We start from the raw sequence: 20,367 nt of genomic DNA, 5'->3' as shown, positions 1-20,367 counted from the left end.
TCGTTTTTAGGGTGAACCACCCCTTTAAGCTCGGTTTACACTTGTGCAATGCAGGAATCCTGCAAATCCACTGCGTGTCCCCGCATCACTTCCAACTCGCACAGCAGTTCACACTGCCATATACGAACTGCTGGGAGTGTCAATACATTGTTAATGACACCCCCAATTCAGCTTGCATATCGCACTGCGAACTGACAGTGTGAACCCATGCGATCTGATTCTGGTGCAGACCAAAGGGTCCTGTGCTAGTTTGGCCCGAATGCGATGCGATATCAGCCATACTATCTGTATGGCTAAAATCGCATCGCACGGAAATCGCATTTGATTTGCAGTGTGGTACAAATCACATGCGATATCGCAGAGCACACAAGCGTGAACCGGCGAATTCACACCTGCCCTCAATCTAATCGCTGAGCAGCTGCATCGATTCAGCTTCGCTGCGTTGCCAGCTGGTTAGGGAGCACGATTCACCGCACTGTCCCCCCTATTTGTTCTTGTTTTGTACAAGCTTTATTTGAAAGCTTACAAAGTGTACACTGCAACGTCGGGCGCTGCGCTGTCTGACATTGCAGTGCAATTGTGGGATGTTTGCAGCTCGGCCCCATTCAATTGAATGGGTCACGTTCGGTTGTGGTACTGCCCACCAAAGGTGACAGGGGAAAATACCGTGTGTTGTGGCCAAAGAATATGTAAACCCCTATCCATTGCTTTTTCAGTTTAATATGGGGTGGTTGGTGGCGGGCGGTAAAGACAATTCTTAAGATTACAATATGAATTCCTCTTAAAATGCCAGATTTCTTGCAGAGCCAAAACAGATAGTAATTATGGGGCTGTTGGAGAAAAATATATATATATCAACCCCTAGTGGGCAACCCAGCTTTGGGCCTACTGTATGGCTGAAAATAGGTATGTTATGCTTAGTTTGGCTTGCAAAATGGTTCCCTTCGACGTATGTATCTGTTTAAAAAAAGAAAAAAAAGAGAAGAGCTTGGTAACAGATTTATTTGAGGTGAGAAGAGATGAGAAGGCGTGGAGGGAGCTTAGAAGAGCCTGGTCGCCCACAAGGAAACGAGGACAGCAATGGCGGTTGCGAAGGAGGCCGAGGTTGTAACAGCTGAATTGCAAAGATCAGTAATGCAGCACTCAGGCGTGGTTTTCACTGTAATAGCACTCAAATAGGTTTCTTCAGACCCTCCATCACACTGTGTGAGATCTGAACAGGACTTCTTCTTTAAATAGAGGGCACCTGCATCAAAATACACAGGAGATAATCAAAGTCATTGTACATATAATCTCAAAAGTTCAATGAGTTGGTTGTGATTAAAAGATTTCTCCATCAACACTACTCCCCCCCCCCCCTTTGTCCGCTGGACGTATAATGATATCCTTTCTATCTTCCATGGCACTTATTTATATGTTTTTTAAGGGGGAGTTCATCCAAGTCCTTTAGCACCATATTTCTAAAAACCTCAATACAATGATTATTGGGATTTTGAGGGTTAAAAATTGATCTATTGCGCATCTGAAGTCTTCACTGTTGCTTTAGAGGGATCACTAGGATGACTTAAAAAACATATTTTTTCATATTAAGAGTGCATACAAATTTGTGTGTATTAATGTACACATCAAATTTGTTCATTGTTTTCCTGGGTGCACACTTTAAGCCCAAATTTAAAATGTTCAATTCACTAAGTTGAACCTTACTTAGGGCCAGATCCACATAGAAATGGATCGGCGCAGCGTATCAGAGATACTCTACGCCGCCGTATCTTACCTGGCTTTAAGTCGAATCCAGGAAGATTTTGCGCCGTAAGTTACGGCGACGTAGTGTATTTCTGGCGGCGGAATTCAAATCGGCGATTAGGAGGCGTGATTCATTTAAATGAAGCTTGATTGAACTGCGCGTGCTCCGTTTCTGAAATTCCCCGCCGTGCTTTGCGCGAAATGACGTTGCAACAACGTAATTTTTTGAACTTAGACGTGACTTACGTCCATCCCTATTCACTGACGACTTACGCAAAAAAAAAAAATTCAAATTTCGACGCAGGAACGATGGCCATACTTAACATGGCAAGTCTATCTATACGCCGCAAAACAGCAGCTTTAACTATACGCCGGAAAATGCCGACTAGAGACGACGTAAGAGAATGCGACGGCCGCGCGTACGTTCGTGGATCGTCGGAAAAAGCTCATTTGCATACCCGACGCGGAAAACGACGCAAACTCCACCCAGCGGACGCCAAAGTATTGCATCTACGATCCGAAGCCGTACAAAGCCGTACGCCTGTCGGATCGAACACAGATGCCGTCGTATCTTGGTTTGAGGAATCAAACTAAAGATACGACGCGGGTATCTCTGTTAAAAAAAAGATACAACGTGGGTAATTTGAAAGTACGCCGGCGTATCAGTAGATACGCCGGCGTACTCTCTCTCTCTGGATCTGGCCCAGAGATTGTAAATACCCGTATTCAGTTGTTCCTCCTTTTTTTGGGATTGAATACGTTTCCCTGCCCTGCACCCTCCCCCCCTCTTCCCGGTTGTCCCATATCTCTGCCTAGGTGATAGGGGATTGGGTCAGACTCAATTCGGATTTGATCACTTATCTAGTAACCGCAGATGTGTGCTCCTTATACACCATCATACAACATGATGATTCACTTTTGGCATTGAACTGGGCCTTAAGCAAACGAGAGGATATTCCTCACGTACAGAAATGTTTTTTGGGCAAGGTTTTGGACTACTGTATGGCTCATAACTACTTTTGGTATCATGGTCAGTTCTATTCGCAGCAGGTTGGCGTGGCTATGGGAGCCAAATTTGCCCCTAGCCTCGCCAACCTGTTCATGTCTGAGTGGGAGGACAGACGTGTCTTCAACCAATGCAGACCAGAGTTGAAATGATACCGTCGATTTATTGATGATATTTTGTTCATATGGGAGGGCTCCGAAGAGTCAGTCTTGGAGTTTTTGAACCATTTGAATAATAATACCAACAATATTGTGCTGGACCATGTGATTAGTAAAGAGACAGTCAATTTTCTGGATTTAACTATTATGAAAAGTGGGGACACACTAAGCACGAAAGTGTATTTCAAACCAACTGACAGAAACAGTTATCTGTCCATTGGGAGTGGTCACCATCCATCATGGATTAGAAACATTCCCAAGGGACAGATGCTGAGAGTACGGCGTAATTGTACGACCTCAATCGACTATTTTGCACAGGCCAATATTTTGGGTAATAAGTTCATTCAGAAGGGATATAAAGAGGATGTTATTAATGAAACTATCACTGAAATTGTCAATATACCAAGGGAACAATGTCGGAAGAAAAAAGACAAAGTAGTAGGAGATGGCTCACACCAATGGGGGTTTATCTCCAGCTTTCATTCCCAGTATAAGGAGATACAGAGCATTTTTTGCAAACATTTGCATATTTTGTGTATGGACAGACATTTGGGTGGCTCCTTACCGGAAAAAAGCCTAAATTCATTTATAGGATGGCACCCAGATTAGTTAATTAGTTTTGTTTACCAGCGTTTATTCAAGGTGTATGTATGGCCACATTTTTTAGTTTTTTTTGTTTTAGATAATGCTATCAAGGATTAAATCAAAACCTCTTTCAGTATTTTTTATTTTTCTTGGGGGTCTGTATGTGTCCTTTCTGCTTTGCAGACACCACAGGAAATAAAAGATCTCTAGTGTGATTGGAAATCCCCTGTTAGACAGTTGTAACCAAAACAAGTGTCTTCAATGGAATGTTTCCTCTCTCCTCCTGTTCTGGTGACGACAGTAACATTTTGGATCTTCCATCACTTATTATTCCTCTGACTAAGGTCACCAAGATGAATGCAGAGGGTGAAAAAGGACATCAAATTGAGCAATAGGGGAGCAAGGCAAAGGCGAGTATTAGTGGGGAAGAGGGCTGGGTTATCAAAAAAGTCCCTGAATGGGCAAAGGGAGAGATTCTTTTTAACCTCTTTACAACAGCAATATGCATACATGCATCAGAAGGATGGGTCAGCAATAATGCCCAGCCTTAGGGTTGCCACCTGTCCGGGATTCACCCGGACAGGAAGTAGCTTATGCTTGAATCATCTGCCCTTACTCAAAATGGCCACATCTAGAAATGCTAGTGGGATGTTTTTCAAAATGTTTTATCGACAAAAATAAACATGGAGACACGAATGGATGAGTTTGCTTTGAATATTAAAAAGGGGTTTCAGTTGGTGGTACTTAGATACAATTGAGTTCCACTTTAAGTAGGGAATTTGTAAAACTACTGTCAGTTTTTTTATGCTATATATGTCCCATTCCAATGACTTCACTTTCTCTTCTGTAGACACCATAGGAAGTATAGGAGAAATCCCTCCAAAACGATGCAAATCCTACAAAACTACAGAAGTTGTGTAAGCTTGAATGTGACTGGTGTTTGTCATGGCTGAATCTGGAGTAACGTACCTGATCTTGCTGTCTCTGTCTTACACACTTGAAGTAGGCCACAGGTTGATTTTGAAGGCGTAGTGCAGAGGCCAAATGCGCAAGTATAACATTGCAGAGCACCACCTGTTGAAATAAACAAAATACTATGTTGAGAGGACAACATGAGTACATAAAACACTCTCCTATCTGACACATATACAGGTGCAAATGGCAGAATATACATTTTTATATTTCTATGATGGCGGCAATGTTTATGTCCTTGAGCCAGAAACCATTGGTGCTAACTGATCCCGCATAATGACTCTTCCCAGACTTAATTGGGTACATACCCATACACTAGAGCAGGGGTGTCAAACTGGCGGCCCTCCAGCTGTTCCGAAACTACAAGTCCCATCATGCCTCTGCCTGTGGGAGTCATGCTTGTAACTGTTAGCCTTGCAATGCCTCATGGGACTTGGAGGCACTAGGAGTGCAGCCTCATTCAAGTCAATGAGAACTTGCTATGGCGGCACTGCCAGCTTTGAAGAAGGTTTTTCTGCTAGATGGAAACAATGGAAGAGGATTCCTCCTATAAAAAGAGTTAAAGCATTTGTTACCCCAACATTTCCTATTCCTGATATGTGTCTGCTGTTCCATGTACTTGTATAAGAAAGAATACTGTTTTCTTTGTATTGCTTATTTTATGTGAAATCCCTGGTGTTCCTGCTGGTCCCCTTGCTTTCCTATTAAAAACTGGCCACACTAAGCAGGACAGCATAACGTGGTCAGTTCTCTAGCTCTGCTGGGAACTCAGTGTACTCTCCTCCAATGATCAGACTTGTCCTGACACGCCCCCTCTGCACAGCCATTTACTGAGAATTTCAGTGTGCTGCTGCTTCTCCTCACCAGCTCCTATGCAGCTGAGAACAAAGGGAATGTGATCACTTAGAAAAAAGGAAAAGATAACTTTAAAGAGTAATGCCCTGTATACACTATCAGGCTTTAGCCCGACCAAACTCACATCGGAATTCCAAAGGAATTCCATCGGAGGAAAAGAGAACATGTTCTCTATGTAAACTCCGTCGGAATTCCTCGGAATATCCGATGGAAAAACTCAGATGGGCATACACACGGTCGGAATTTCCGATGGAAAAAGTCTGACTAACTTTTTCCATTGAAAATTCCGATCGTGTGTACGAGGCTTTACTCCACTTTTGGTGAAAAAAAAAAAACATTCCCATCTGGGTGATCTATGTACATTACAAAAATTTTAACAAACTTTGTTGCAGATTGCTACCTTTTGTTATTCTGAAGAAATCCCTGTGTGTTTGTCTGTGTCCATATGCACCTAATGGGAGTGGTTTCATAATTATCAATCAGCTGTGCACCGGCACTAATGAGGAAAATTGTAGGTTTAGCCCAGGTTCACACTGGGCTGCGGGAGTATAGCCGTGCAAGTTCAGCTGAACTCGCACGATTTCACTCCCGCTGGCAGTCCCGATTTCGGCTGCGATTATAGAGACATCTGCACAGATGTCAATGTAAATCGCGGGCCGAAATCGCAAAAAGTCGTACAGGAAATCGGCGTCGCACCGATTAGGATGGTGCCATTGCCGGCAATTTGCGGCAAATACCGCCGTTTTGACATGCGATTTGACATGTCAAAACGCACCAGTGTGAACCAGGCCTCAGACATGATTTTCTATTGGGAGTATGACACCTAAAAATGAAATTTGTGTTGGAGGGGATGCCTAAAATTTGACTCTCTTAGTGCAGACTTCTGGCAAAATCTGTAAGCCAATCATGCAGGCATGCAGGGCCGGATTAACAATGGGGCTGATGGAGCTGCAGCTCCAGGCCCCTTTCTCAAGATAGGCCCATTTGCCCAAAAAAAAAAAAAAAAATTTTTTTTTTTTTTTTTTTTTTTTTAAGAATTTTTTTTTTTAAGATCGAATTTGGGGGGTTGTAGCTCGATGACCAGAGGTCACAGAAACCCCACATTTGGGGGTAGGCATGGGAAGAGCTACCCCACAACTGGTTAAAATATGGGACGGCTATCATTTATGGTTCCGGAGATACGGGCCTGCTTGCACAGCCTGTCAGAAGCTACATTCAGAGCGGCCAATATAAATACAAGCTGACACACTACAGCAGACTGATAGGATCACAGTGCTTATAATAATTATTTGTATATTACTCATGGTAATTAACCCCTCGCCACCCAGGCCAATTCTGACACTTCTCTACTACATGTAAAAATCATCATTTGTTTTTTGCTAGAAAATTACTCTATGGTGGTCTTTGCACTTTTTATGTTGCACGGTGTAGAGCTGCACGATTCTGGCTAAAATGAGAATTGCAATTTTTTTGCTTAGAAGATAGATCGCGATTCTCTCACGATTGTTGCGGCGTAACATCATCTTTCACATTAAAACAAAAAAATAAATAAAAATGGGCTAACTTTACTGTTTTGTTTTTATGGTTTTTATTATTCATTGAAGTGGGAAAATGCAGTGTGACATAAAATATTGCAGCAATAGCCATTGTATTCCCTAGAGTCTCTGCTAAAATATATATAATGTTTGGCAGTTCCAAGTAATTTTCTAGCAAATAATATTGCTTTATAACTTAAGAAACAAGTGTTGGACTTTAAGTGGTTAAATTTAGTTACAATATTAGTTACAATGTTTCATTTTGTTTACAAACTTCGCAGACTGCCCAGATTTGTTCTTTACACACAGAAGTGTATCCCTTTGATCTAAGAAGGAAGCGTTAGTTACAATGTTTCCTGTTAAAAACTTGGCAGACTGCCCAGATATTTTCTTTTGACAGCTGAAAGTCTCTCCACTTGTTATATGAAAGAATCAGCAAACTCTGCATTGAAGATGTCAGGGGGGTTGAATCGAGATCACAATTTTTTTTAACGATTAATTGTGCAGCTCTAGCACGGTATTTGCGCAGCAATTTTTCAAACATGTTTTTTTGGAAAAAAATGTTTCATTCATTAAAAAAAACAGTTAGTTAGTTAAGTTAGCACAATTTTTTTTTTGGTATCCTAAGCGATGCTTTACATTTTTTTAGGTTACATGTTTAGAGTTACAGAGGAGGTCTAGTACTAGAATTATTGTTCTCGCTCTAACGATCGTGGCGTATGTAACCTGTGTGTATCTGGCTCTGATACTACCAGTGCCTACCCAGCCACTGACTAGTATCTCTCCCCAGCCTGTCCCCACACACCCTCTCACCTGCTGACCTGTGGATGGGGGAATCACTCCTGCAGTGTTATTGTGTTCTGCCAGTGCGTACAATGATCAGTGTTGCTAACTTTAGCTGGCAGCACTGATTGTTTTAAGAAAAAAAAACAGGCTGGTTGTACTCAAGTTGATTAATAGATTGACTTGTGTAAAACCAGCTAGCCCATACATAGATTGACTATGGCTGGTCTCTGCATAATTGGCGTAATTTCAATTCATGTATGACCCGCTTAACCACTACTCAGTCCCTAAATATCCTTCCACTCCTGTACATAGTGCTCACTGTCATACTCTCCACACTTCTCTCCTATACATAGTACCCACTGTCATACCCTACACACTCCTCTCCTGTACATAGTGCCCACTGTCATACCCTCCACACTCCTCTCCTATACATAGAGCCCACTGTCATACCCTTCACACTCCTCTCCTGTACATAGTGCCTGCTGTCATACACTTCTCTCCTGTACTTAGTGCCCACTGTCGCACCCTCCACACTCCTCTCCTGTACATACTGCTCACTGTCATACCCTCCACACTCCTCTCCTATACATAGTGCCCACTGTCATACCCTCCACACTCCTCTCCTATACATAGTGTTCACTGTCATACCCTCCACACTCCTCTCCTATACATAGAGCCCACTATCATACCGTCTACATTCCTCTCCTGTACATACTGCCCACTGTCATACCCTCCACACTCCTCTCCTGTACATACTGCCCCATCATACCCTCCACACTTCTCTCTGGTACGTACTACCCTCTGTCATACCCCCTCACTCTTCCTGTACATACTGCCCATTGTCATACCCTTCACACTCCTCTCCTGTACATAGTGCTTTTTTCCGTACCCTTTGTACTCCTCTCCTGTACATAGTGCCCACTGTTAGACCCTCCACATTCCTCTCCCTCACCTGCACATACTTCCCACTTATATACCGTCCATACTCCTCCCCTATGTCGCTTACCCACAAAAACAGTTCTTTAAAATTATACTGAATATCCTCAATGTTACCAGCTCTAGAATGGACACACTTTTGTTAGTTCAACTAAAGGAAATATCAGTTCTCATATTTGTTCTGCCCCATTATTAGTACTCATTTAATTTTGTGATTACTACTATGATGTATAGAGGAACATCGGGGATCTCAGCTACTCTAAATATAGCACTTATATAAAAAAGTGGCCCTGAAAATATTTTTTAAATGTTGGCAACTGTGCACTTAGGCACTTAGGCACTGCCCAAGGGCCACCGTCCACCGGGTCAGTAGGGGCCCCATGAGAGGCTCCTGGGATCCTGTGATAATAAAGCGGTAGTAAACTTTCCTGACATTACTACTTTTTAGAGGCCCTGGGGTAGGTTATGCCACAACGTACAAGTATGCACAGAATATTAGCACATTAGTGTACACTTAAATTTTCAGACTGAGCCCTCCAGTGCTGCGCTGAATGCGGCGGGGCCTGGGCGGGGCCTGGGCGCTTCCATCTTCACCCGGTCTTCCTTCTGGGTTCTGTGCCTTTGGTCACTTGCCTTGGCTGGGCTGCGTTCATGTCATTCCCACGCATTTATTTATTATTTATTACACCCCATTCACACCTCCGCGACAAAACGCCCGACGCGTGTGCCGCTGGAGGGGAGAATTCCCATTGCTGTCTATGAGATGGTTCACATCTCATAGACGCCGTACACCTGCGGCATGAAAAAAAGTCCCGGACCCTTTTTTTCAGGCGGCATTGGCGTTCGGCCATACAAAGCAATAGGAAGGATTTGTAAAAAAAAAGTTACACTATTCGCGGCAAAATACGCCGCGTACGCGGCGTTACTTGTCGCGGAGGTGTGAATGCAGCCTAAAAGGCCCCACCAAAATCCTCAGCACCAGGCCCATGATGTTCTTAATCTGGCCCTGCAGGCATGAAATGACATTTTTGGGATGGGGGTTCTGTACACATTCTATAAACATTGAAAAATTAAAGTATAACTAAAGGCAAAACTTATTTTCTTTTTACAGACTGGAGGGGGTTTAGAGCACCAGTCTGGTTTTTAGTGCTAAATTAACTTTAATGTGTTTTTTCTACAGACATTTTACAAAAATTGGAACTACTATTTTACTGCCCAGGGTGTCTGCTTTCAGAAAATATATAATTTTCTAGGTTCTTTGTAATCTTCCAGCCTAAAATGTTTTTACCCACATCAATACTGGGCATTTTCACCCTCTTCCTTCCCAGGCCGATTTTCAGCTTTCAGCGCTCTCGCATTTTCAATGACAAATGTGCGGTCATTGCGTGGTCATGCTACGCTGTACCCCAATTTTTTTTTTTTTTGCATTTTGTTTGCACAAATAAAGCGTTCTATTTGTGATATTTATTAAAAACTCTGTTTTTTTTTTTTTGCAAATATAAGCGAAAAAAAGAGCGAAAATTTGAAAAAAAAACCCAATATTTTCTTTATTTTATTTTAAAAGAAATCCAATAAAACCAAATTTTGTCATAAATTTAAGCCAACATTTATTCTGCTACACAGGGCCGATCCTAGGGTCACAGGCGCCTGGGTGCAGAAATATTTCTGGCGCCCCCAAATGGGCGTCATCATTTTACTAACTCCTCCCCTTTACAAATGTTTCTATGGCAATGACTCAACCACAGAGATGCTCCCCCACAAAGTCTCCATTAACCTGAGATTCTTACATTATCTCTTAACAATAAACAAAATACAGGAAGAGAAGCAGAGTACTTTGTTGGGACCTGGAGGGGGGCCTCTGTGATGGACACAGAGAGGGCTTCTGTTAGATGTTCGGCGCCCTCACCTCTGCAGGCGCCTGGGTGCAATGTACCCTGTGCACCCTGCCTAGGATCGGCCCTGCTGCTACACGTCTTTGGTAAAAAAAAGCCTGTTAAGTTTTTAATAATTGTTTTGTGTGATCACGGACAGATGTACGCAAATGATCATGTACAGATGTGCGTAGATGATCACGGACATATGTGTGCAGATAATCATTGGGACATATGATTTTACTGTGTGGGGACATATGTGTGGGGACATGTTTTGGGGACATGTGTGTTTTACATTGTGTGTTACTAAGCTGGTGATCCGTGTGTAAAAAGCTATAAAAAACAGCTCATACTCACTGATCATCAGCCGGCTGCAGCGATCCGCTCTCCTCTCCTCACCGACAACTAATATGTGAGGAGAGCCGATCGCCTAGCAACCAGCTCTCTGTGTACATCACATGATGGCTGTGATTGGACACGACCATCATGTGATCAGATAATGTCCACAAAAGAGAAGGGACTTGCTCTACTAGTTCTACTACTACTTAAAGTGGAGGACCCCCCGATTTTTTTTTTTTTTTAAGCCAGCAGCTACAAATACTGCAGCTGCTGACTTTTAAAAAATGAACACTTTACCTGTCCAGCACGCCCACGAAGTCGACAGGCGAGTACGAGCAATCGCCTGATCCTCAGATGCTGCCGCCGCCATGCTCGGTGAGGGAATCAGAACTCGGCGGCTTCAACACAGAACTCGACGAGGAACTCGATGTGTTTGGCATGTCGAGTTCCTCGGACGTGTGTACGGGGCCTCAGAATATGCGTTCTCATGTCTCTACATGCCATCAGAAGCATCCTTTCTATGATGTTTTTTTAATACTGTATATGGCAGCTTTGTAAAAGCATTGAGGACAGACAGTTCTTTCTTTTATAGACGTGACTAATTCTGAGTTTACTAAAGGGCAGCCCTTTGAATAAGTAAAGCTGTAGGGTAGAAAAGAACTAATAAGCTCTAGGAATAAATAATTAGTATGTTCGTTCATACAGGCACCCTGCCATAGCCAAATATATAAGGCAATTATTGTGTAAATTAGCCAATTTCTGTTTGCTTAAAGCGGTTGTAAACCGCATATATCATTTTTTTTTTTTTTTAAACCTGCAAGGCAAAAGGCATAATCAGCTAGTATGCACCGCATAATAGCTGATTATGAAATACTTACCTCGGAACAAGGTGAAGAACACTTACCTGGTCCATGCCGAGCGAGATGTCATCTTGCTCCGGCGTGTCTTCCGGGTATCGCCGCTCTAGCGCTGTGATTGGCTGGAGCGGCGATGACGTCACTCCCGCGCGTGCGGCTGCCGGTCCTTTCGCCGTGGATTCCCCCCTGCGCATGCGCCGCTGCAATCAGCGGCGCATTGCGAGGGGGATATCTCCTAAACCGTACAGGTTTAGGAGATATTCTTTATACCTACAGGTAAGCCTTATTATAGGCTTACCTGTAGGTAAAAGTGAAAAATAAAGGTTTACAACCACTTTAATTATGAGGAACTCCAGGTGAAAAGTTCAGTCTATCAGTTTAGGGACTGTGGAGAAGATGGCTTAAAGCAGGGGTGCCCAACCAGTGGCCCGGGGGCCACATGTGGCCCGCGGAGCCCTCTGATGTGGCCCGCGACCTCCTGCTCTGGGATGGAATATAATAGAATACTGTTATTAAAGGTCAGTTTATTACTAAAATCACAGGGTATATATGGGCATATTTGTTCTGCAGTGGTTACTGGGATGCTTTCAAACTGATCAACAGGTGCAGAGCAGTTTACTTGCGGGTTCCCTGCACTAAACCATAGACTTCTGTTATTACCTGCGCGTTTGGTGAGCTTTCTGAAAGTGCACCAAACCTGCAGAATATAATAGAAGTCTATTGCAAAGTGCAGGAAAGCCAAAGGTACACTGTGTTGCACCTGTGATGCGGGTAAACCGCAGCGCATCAGTGTTAAAGCAGCCTTAGACCCCTTTCACGTGGTCAGTCCGACAGTCTGACCAATTGGACCCTCCATTCACCTCTAAGTAGTGGCAGACATAAACTGACTTGTGTCCTACCTCCAATCCGATCCACAAAAAAAAAAGTATAGTGGGCTGTGTCCGTGTCCCCTCTGCATATGCAGAGCAGACACGGACATGACATGCACCACTCCACTCATTGTGGTCCACGACCAGTTACCAAGTCGCTTAAGTGGCCCTCGCTCTTCAAAAGGTTGGGCACCCCTGACTTGAAGGATCAGTTCACAAGATTCTTTTTTACAATGAAAAGGTGAAATAACTCACAACACAAGAAAATAGCGTAATTGTGGAATAGCCACCACTTGGACCTACTTTTACAGCAATATATATTTTTTTTACAAAAAGCATAATACAAAGGCAATATCTACCCCTCCATAACCTATCCCTGGAAATAAATAAAAAATTGTGGAATAGCCATCGCATGGACCTACTTTCACGGCAATATTAGCAATATTTTCTTTAGAAAAAGCATAATAAAAAGGCAATATCTACCCCTCCATAACCTACCCCCCCATAAATAAAATAAAAAAAACTATGGAATAGCCACCACTTGGACCTACTTTTACAGCAATATTTGCAATAACGTACCCCCATAAATAAAAAAAGACCAACTTTGTACCTTACTACAACCCCACCACACACAAATCCATCCAGACTGTAGCCAGTAGATCAGTGGTTCTCAACCTGGGGATGGGACCCCCTCAGGGGTCGAATGATGATTTGTAAGGGGACACCGAATCCTGGGTTGTTCTCCCAGCCTTTTTGCGGCTGCCCAGCTGGGCTGTACCGGAAGCCCACTCAACCTCTTCACAGCCGCCCATTCAGTTCACAGCATGGCTGGGGGGCAGAGACTAGAGGAATGTAAAGTGGGAGGAGCCCCTATCTGCTGATTTCGGCATAGGTGTCACTGCTACGAGACACCACAAAGGTAGAGACACAGTGAAGCTGAAGACACAGTGAGTAACACTACCGGTGATTATAGTTGCCATTAACCACTTGCTGACCGGCTCACGCCGATATACGTCGGCAGAATGGCACGGCTGGGCAGATCAACATATATATACGTTGCCCTTTAAGAGCGGCATTGTGGACGCGCGCCGCTGCAAGCTCCGTGACTCCAACCGCGGGTCCCGCGGACTCGATGTCCACGGGCATACCGTGTTACGGTGAGGAAGAAGTGAGAAATGCTGATGTAAACAAGCATTTCCCCAGTCTTCCTAGTGACAGGACACTGTACACAGCTTCCTGTAATCGGAAGCTGTGATCACTGTAAAATAATTTTACTGTTAGGGGTCCCCAAATTTTTTATCAAGGGGTCACTGCACTAGAAAGGTTGAGAACCACTGCAGTAGAGGAAGCCTCGTTCTCCTCTTTACAGTCTTACCAGGTTAACGTTACTGCTTTTGCTAAGAAAAGCCTGTCTTATTTACAGAGCTATACAACTAAAGCTCACTTTACATACACAGCTGAATATCCAGAGGAGGGACCCACACCCCTCACTAGCTCAGGACTGGGCAAACTACGGCCCGGGGGACCTTTTAATCCGGCCCGCGGAGCGCTAGCTACGGGATTGTAGTGGCTGGGCGAATGACATCTCGCAACGTCTCCTCCTGGCTAGTCAGTGGCTGGGCCGGCCAGCAGCTAGTGGGGGGCGGGGCCGTGGGCAGAGTACAGATTAAGCCGTACGCGCAGGCAGGGAGTTGGCGTCACGCCAGATGTGAGGAGCAATCCATGCGGCGTGGATGTGATCAGTGACTGGCCCTCCTAGGTGCAGGAAAGTCCCGAGAAATTTCATAGTCATCGGGACTTTCCTTTGGATCTGAACTGATGGTGAGTGATGTTTGGTTGCTATGGTTTGCAATATATTGGTGCATTTTCAGCTAAAATTACATAAACCATTAATCATACAATAAACATCTTCCTACTTTTTTCAAGACAAAACCGAGAAAAGAAACATAAAAGGAAAATAACAGGGTAAGTCTGCATGGCTGTCTGAAACGAGCCATGATAAATTGCAGAGTTCCTAATCTCTATAGGAGGAGACGCTGTGAGATGTCATTCCCCATCACCTCTCCATCCTCCTGGTGTAATACACAGGTGAGTCCATTCCATGTATATTACAACTCTAACGGTTAGGGTTGTAATATACATGGCATGGACTCACCTGTGTATTACACCAGGAGGATGGAGAGGTGATGGGGCATAATGACATCTCACAGCGTCTCCTCCTATAGAGATTAGGAACTCTGCAATTTATCATGGCTCGTTTCAGATAGTCATGCAGACTTACCCTGTTATTTTCCTTTTATGTTTCTTTTCTCGGTTTTGTCTTGAAAAGTAGGAAGATGTTCATTGTATGATTAATGTTGCAATCTTGCACATGGACTGCTCACAGACTGAAGAATAACATCCATTATTCTATACTTCTCCTTTCTACTTTCTGTTTTCTGTCCCTTGTCATGCTTTGTGCCCATTTTATCTTCTCTTTTTTAGTTTCTCACATCATCAGCTGGTTTATGTAATTTTAGCAGCAAAATCAAATGTTAGGTTTCTTTAAAGATTTAAAGAGAGGGTTTGTAATATATATATATATTGTACCGCTGTACCCTATTGCTATGTGTGTATATATATATATATGTTTTTTTACTTTTTAATACTGTACTGTATTAAACACTGTATTAATACTTATATATACATATTTTTTTTATACTGTACCACTGTACCCTATTGCTATGTGTATATATAAAGTACAGTATTTAATACAGTACAGTATTAATATATATATATATATATATATATATATATATATATATATATATATATATATATATATATATATATATTAATTTACACATACACACCATCCATCTACTCTTGGTCTGGCCCCCGGGTCCAATATATGAACCCATTGCGGCCCTGGAGTCAAAAAGTTTGTCCACCCCTGGTCTAGGAGCATTCAGCATTTTTTTTTTGCTGAAGAAATTTTCCTATAAGCTAAGAACAGCTTATAGGAAAATGCTAGTGTGCATGGAGCCTAAGAATTGTCTAGCTGCCTTTAGACACTAATGCCGCGTACACACCATCACTTTATGTGATGAAAAAAAAACGACACTTTCTGTGAAGTAAAAAATGACGTTTTTGAAACTTCAATTTTCAAAGACGAAGTTGCCTACACACCATCGTTTTCTCACAATGATCTTGCAAAGTGAGGTTACGTTCCACCACATTTTACCAGGGCATGGCATGCGTGGATGAAAAAACGTCTTAGAAAACGACGTTTTTTGCTACACACGGTCAATTTCTGTGAAGTAAAAAGTGCACTTTTGAAAAACGACACATAAAATTGAAGCATGCTTCAATTTTTTTTGGTCGTTTTTTACAAGACATAAAACGACGTTTTCCCCCACACATGGTCAATTAAAGTGACGTTTTTAAAAACGTCATTTTTTTTCATCACATAAAGTGATGGTGTGTACGCGGCATAAGGGCCAGATTCTCGTATAATGGGCTAAAGTTGCGGCGGCGTAACGTATCTCATTTACGTTACGCCGCCGCAAGTTTTACGGGCAAGTGCTTGATTCACAAAGCACTTGCCTGTAAAGTTGCGGCGGCGTAGCGTAAATCCTCCGGCGCAAGCCCGCCTAATTCAAATGATCCGGTTAGGGGGCGTGGATCATTTAAATTAGGCGCGATCCCGCGCCGAACGTACTGCGAATGCGCCGTCCCTAAAATTTCCCGACGGGCATCGCCATTTACGTTTCGATGTGAACGTAAATGGCGTCCAGCCCTATTCACGGACGACTTACGCAAACAACGTAAATTTTTAAATTTCGACGCGGGAACGACGGCCATACTTAACATTGGCTGTGCCTCATATAGCAGGGGCAACTTTACGCGTCGCAAATCTTACGTAAACGTCGTAATTTCACTGCGTCGGTCGGGCGTACGTTCGGGAATTCGCGTATTTTGCTAATTTGCATACTCGATCGGGAAAACGATCGGCCTGGTATGAATCTGATTTGACAGTTGGGTAGCTGAGAATGATCACTGATGTATGAGGGTTCCCGTACTACATTGTCATTTAATTTAGTCCGGGTGCATCGGGTTTAGCGGGTTGTATCTCGCATTGGGGAGGAGGAGGCTTTTATTCAATATGGTTAATGATATGGTATGACGGGGGGTAGGGAACTGAGTAGGGGGGGGGGGGATGAGGGATGGGGTTAAGTTGTTATGACTGCTATCTGTGATGGCAAGGTACTACGTTAGTATGTAACTGGTCATGTTGACCGTTAGGTAAGCTTGGTGTTGTGCCAAGCAATGTATATCTTGTTATGTCTTAACATTTTTCAATAAACATACATTTTCTATAAAAAAAAAAAGAATGAAGGCAGGTGCGATCCGTACAGATCACTCACTGTGTTCATTCAGAAAAGGAATGTTTGATGAAATATTTACCCGCCCCTGAAAGGAGAGGAGGGAAGCTAGCAGCACTGTAGGGGAAAAACAGGAAGCCTGGGGAATCAGCACGGTATGATAAGGGTGTGCCCAGGCACACCCAACGCACCATTGCGCATGCCTATGATCTATTTTTCATGATTTCTTACAGTGTTTTTCTGTCTCTCATCCTCCCTTCTCCTCTCAGTTCTGTTTGTTTGGGGTGAGCAGAGCACATTAGTAGTGGTCATGTGCAGGGCCGGTGCTACCACTAGGCAAACGAGGCAGCCGCTTGGGGTGCCCTGCTGCCTAGGGGTGCCCGGCCACTGGTGTACCTATTCTTCTCTCTGCAGCAAGCAACTAAGCCTCAGCATCAGTGCCGCCACACAGTGTCAGAGGCGCATCAGTGGCGGAGGACTGTGTCTGTGTCCCGACACCCAAATGAATGGAAGCAAGCAAACATTCATTGATGGGCACTGGTGGGGCTGCATCTGATGGGCGCTAGTGGGGCTGCATCTGATGGGCGCTGGTGGGGCTGCATTTGATGGGCGCTGGTGGGGCTGCATTTGATGGGCGCTGGTGAGGCTGCATTTGATGGGCGCTGGTGGGGCTGCATTTGATGGGCACTGGTGGGGCTGCATTTGATGGGCGCTGGTGGGGCTGCATTTGATGGGCGCTGGTGGGGCTGCATTTGATGGGCACTGGTGGGGCTGCATTTGATGGGCGCTGGTGGGGCTGCATTTGATGGGCGCTGCTGGGGCTGCATTTGATGGGCGCTGGCGGGGCTGCATTTGATAGGCGCTTCATTAAAACGGTGGGGTTTACATTGACAGAGATGGAACCAGGGATGGGACCAAGGGGGCGGCAAAAGTAGGATTTTGCCTAGGGCGTCAAAAATCCTTGCACCAGCCCTGGTCATGTGCACCGCTCTGTGCACGCTACAAATCCCATACAAGTCCATAATACCTAGTCCATCTCTGGAGTGAGCAAGAGAGGATGGCTATATTTCTATATACAGTGGAAAATAAATGTAGTCACCCTCTAATAGAAAGTCTGATCAAAGCAGCAAACAAAAAAATACATTTGGAGATTTGGGGGAGGCTGAGAGCAATAGAAGAACATTTTTGGAGTTAAAAATATATACTTAAATAGACTTATTTCTTTAAAAAACAGAGGTCAGCGTAATTTTAAGGAAAAAAAATGTCTTAAACATGTTTGTTTCTTTGGAGTCACTGTTTTAGGAGATTAAAATAATCATACAACACTTCTCAGATAATGAACCAATATTATGACATGTTCATAAAGTTATTAAAAACATCAGATTTACCCTAATAGTAAAGACAGACAAAGTCTTAACAATGTAAAAACTAAAAACTAAAGTCTTAACAATGTAAAAACTAAAATAAACGTTTTTTTTAGGCAACCTTACCAAAGCATCTTTTTCCAAAAACGTAACGTGTAAAGTAAATATTTTCATTACCAAAATGCACAAAACATAATAAATACTTTTAATCTACTAATACTAAAATCCTAAAAACCATACATACTATGCAGACTTACCCAGTTGACAGGCCAGAAGTGCAAAAAAGCAAATTACAATCCACTTGTTCATTTTTCTTACTAAAGAAAACTTCCAATGTAACTGAAGAGAGTGTGTGCGTCTTCCTCTATTCTCTAACGTTCTCTACTCCCTGGCTCCCAGAACCCCAGGCGTATTTATAATGAGGGCTTGTCCTAGTCACAAGGACTCCACCTAGTGATGCTCAAAGAAAAGTATATAACAAATATATGTTTCCACGCTTAGAGCGGTTCATTTGTGCTATCAATGCAGAATCAAGATACTGTTGGGTAATTAATGTGACTCAAGAACACGAAAATTGCATAAATAAGTAAATACAATTCTGTATCAGCCTGTTGCAGCTGGTTTGTATGTGTACAACGCCCAGCTAACTAGAGCACATAGAGATAACAACAGTATAAAATCCAAAACCAAAAATATAATATTTTGCAGCTTACTTATCATTAGATGCGGTTTGTTGCATTTGTTTTATATTTTTAAGGCTTTTTTCCCCTCAGTTTTTTACTGGTGATCTGGTCAGTTACATACCTCCTGTATTAGAGTGCCTACACTCTGGATGAAGGGACACAGGAGGCACGCACCATTGGACAGTAGCATTATCAATCCTGGGGGGAGGGGAGTGTTAATTAGCATATTTAAATTTTGCTAACAAAATGGAAGCCAAATTCCAGCCCACAATGCAGTTACAGCAAACTGTTTTTTTTTTTTTGGGGTGGGGGAACAAAGGGCCAGATTCATAGAAGAGCGGCGGCGTAACGTATCGTAGATACGTTACACCGCCGCAATTTTTCATCGCAAGTGCCTGATTCACCAAGCACTTGCAATGAAAACCTACGGCGGCGCAAGGCGGGCCAATTTAAATGGGCGTGTGCCATTTAAATTAGGCGCGCTCCCGCGCCGGACCTACCGCGCATGCTCCGTTTCCGAACTCCCGTCGTGCATTTTTTCGAACGGCGACGCGCGTAGCGTAATTCCGTATTCCCGGACGTGTTACGCAAACGACGTTGATTTTTAAATTTCGACGCGGGAACGACGGCCATACTTTAGACAGCAATACGCTTGCTGACTAAAGTTAGGGCACCTAAAACGACAACTAACTTTGCGACGGGAAACTAGACTAGCGGCGACGTAGCGAACGCGAAAATCCGTCGTGAATCGCCGTAACTCCTAATTTGCATACCCGACGCTGGTTTACGACGCGAACTCCCCCCAGCGGCGGCCGCGGTATTGCATCCTAAGATACGCCGTCGTATCTCCACTGTAATCTGGCCCAAAGTTTTTACATGATTAAATACAAAATTATTGGTGTAAGCACCCCCTGTCAGTGTTAAATGGTTTGTCTCAAATCTCCAACTAGTACGTTTGTAGAACAGATTGTTCTGTTGACAAATACCATATTTACGGGCCAGATTACCAGGTGAAACTAAAGAAAAGAAAGTATAAAAAAAAGAAAACGAATGAAGCCTCCACACGGGGGCGGATCCGGGGAGGAGGGGGCAGGTGACGTGGCAAGTGACAATCCGCAAGGTGTGGCAAGTGACAACAATCCGCAAGGTGTGGCAGGTGACGTGGCAAGTGACAATCTACAAGGTGTGGCAGGTGAAGTGGCAAGTGACAATCCGCAATGTGTGGCAAGTGGCAATTCGCAAGGTGAGGCAGGTGACGTGGCAAGTGACAATCCGCAATGTGTGGCAAGTGACAATCTGCAAGGTGTGACAGGTGACGTGGCAAGTGACAATCTGCAAGGTGTGGCAGGTGAAGTGGCAAGTGACAATCCGCAATGTGTGGCAAGTGACAATCTGCAAGGTGTGGCAGGTGACGTGGCAAGTGACAATCCGCAAGGTGTGACAG

The 20,367-nt window shown here is 43.6% G+C and overlaps 1 protein-coding gene across 1 annotated transcript; it reads right to left on the bottom strand.

Moving 5' to 3' along the window:
• Positions 1 to 708: 708 nt before the first annotated feature.
• On the bottom strand, positions 709 to 18,641 carry LOC120913530 (lymphocyte antigen 6B-like). Its single transcript, XM_040323513.1, has 3 exons — positions 18,498 to 18,641; positions 4,462 to 4,566; positions 709 to 1,246 (listed from the first exon to the last, which is right to left on the bottom strand). The coding sequence occupies exons 1-3, from the start codon at positions 18,547 to 18,549 to the stop codon at positions 1,041 to 1,043; spliced, it is 363 nt and encodes a 120-aa protein (XP_040179447.1). The 5' UTR covers positions 18,550 to 18,641; the 3' UTR covers positions 709 to 1,040.
• Between the last annotated feature and the right edge of the window lie 1,726 nt (positions 18,642 to 20,367).

Source organism: Rana temporaria, chromosome 9, assembly GCF_905171775.1.
Source record: "Rana temporaria chromosome 9, aRanTem1.1, whole genome shotgun sequence".
NCBI lineage: Eukaryota > Metazoa > Chordata > Amphibia > Anura > Ranidae > Rana > Rana temporaria.
The sequence above is the reverse complement of the archived record's forward strand: the minus strand, read 5'-3'. Positions and strand labels throughout refer to the sequence as shown.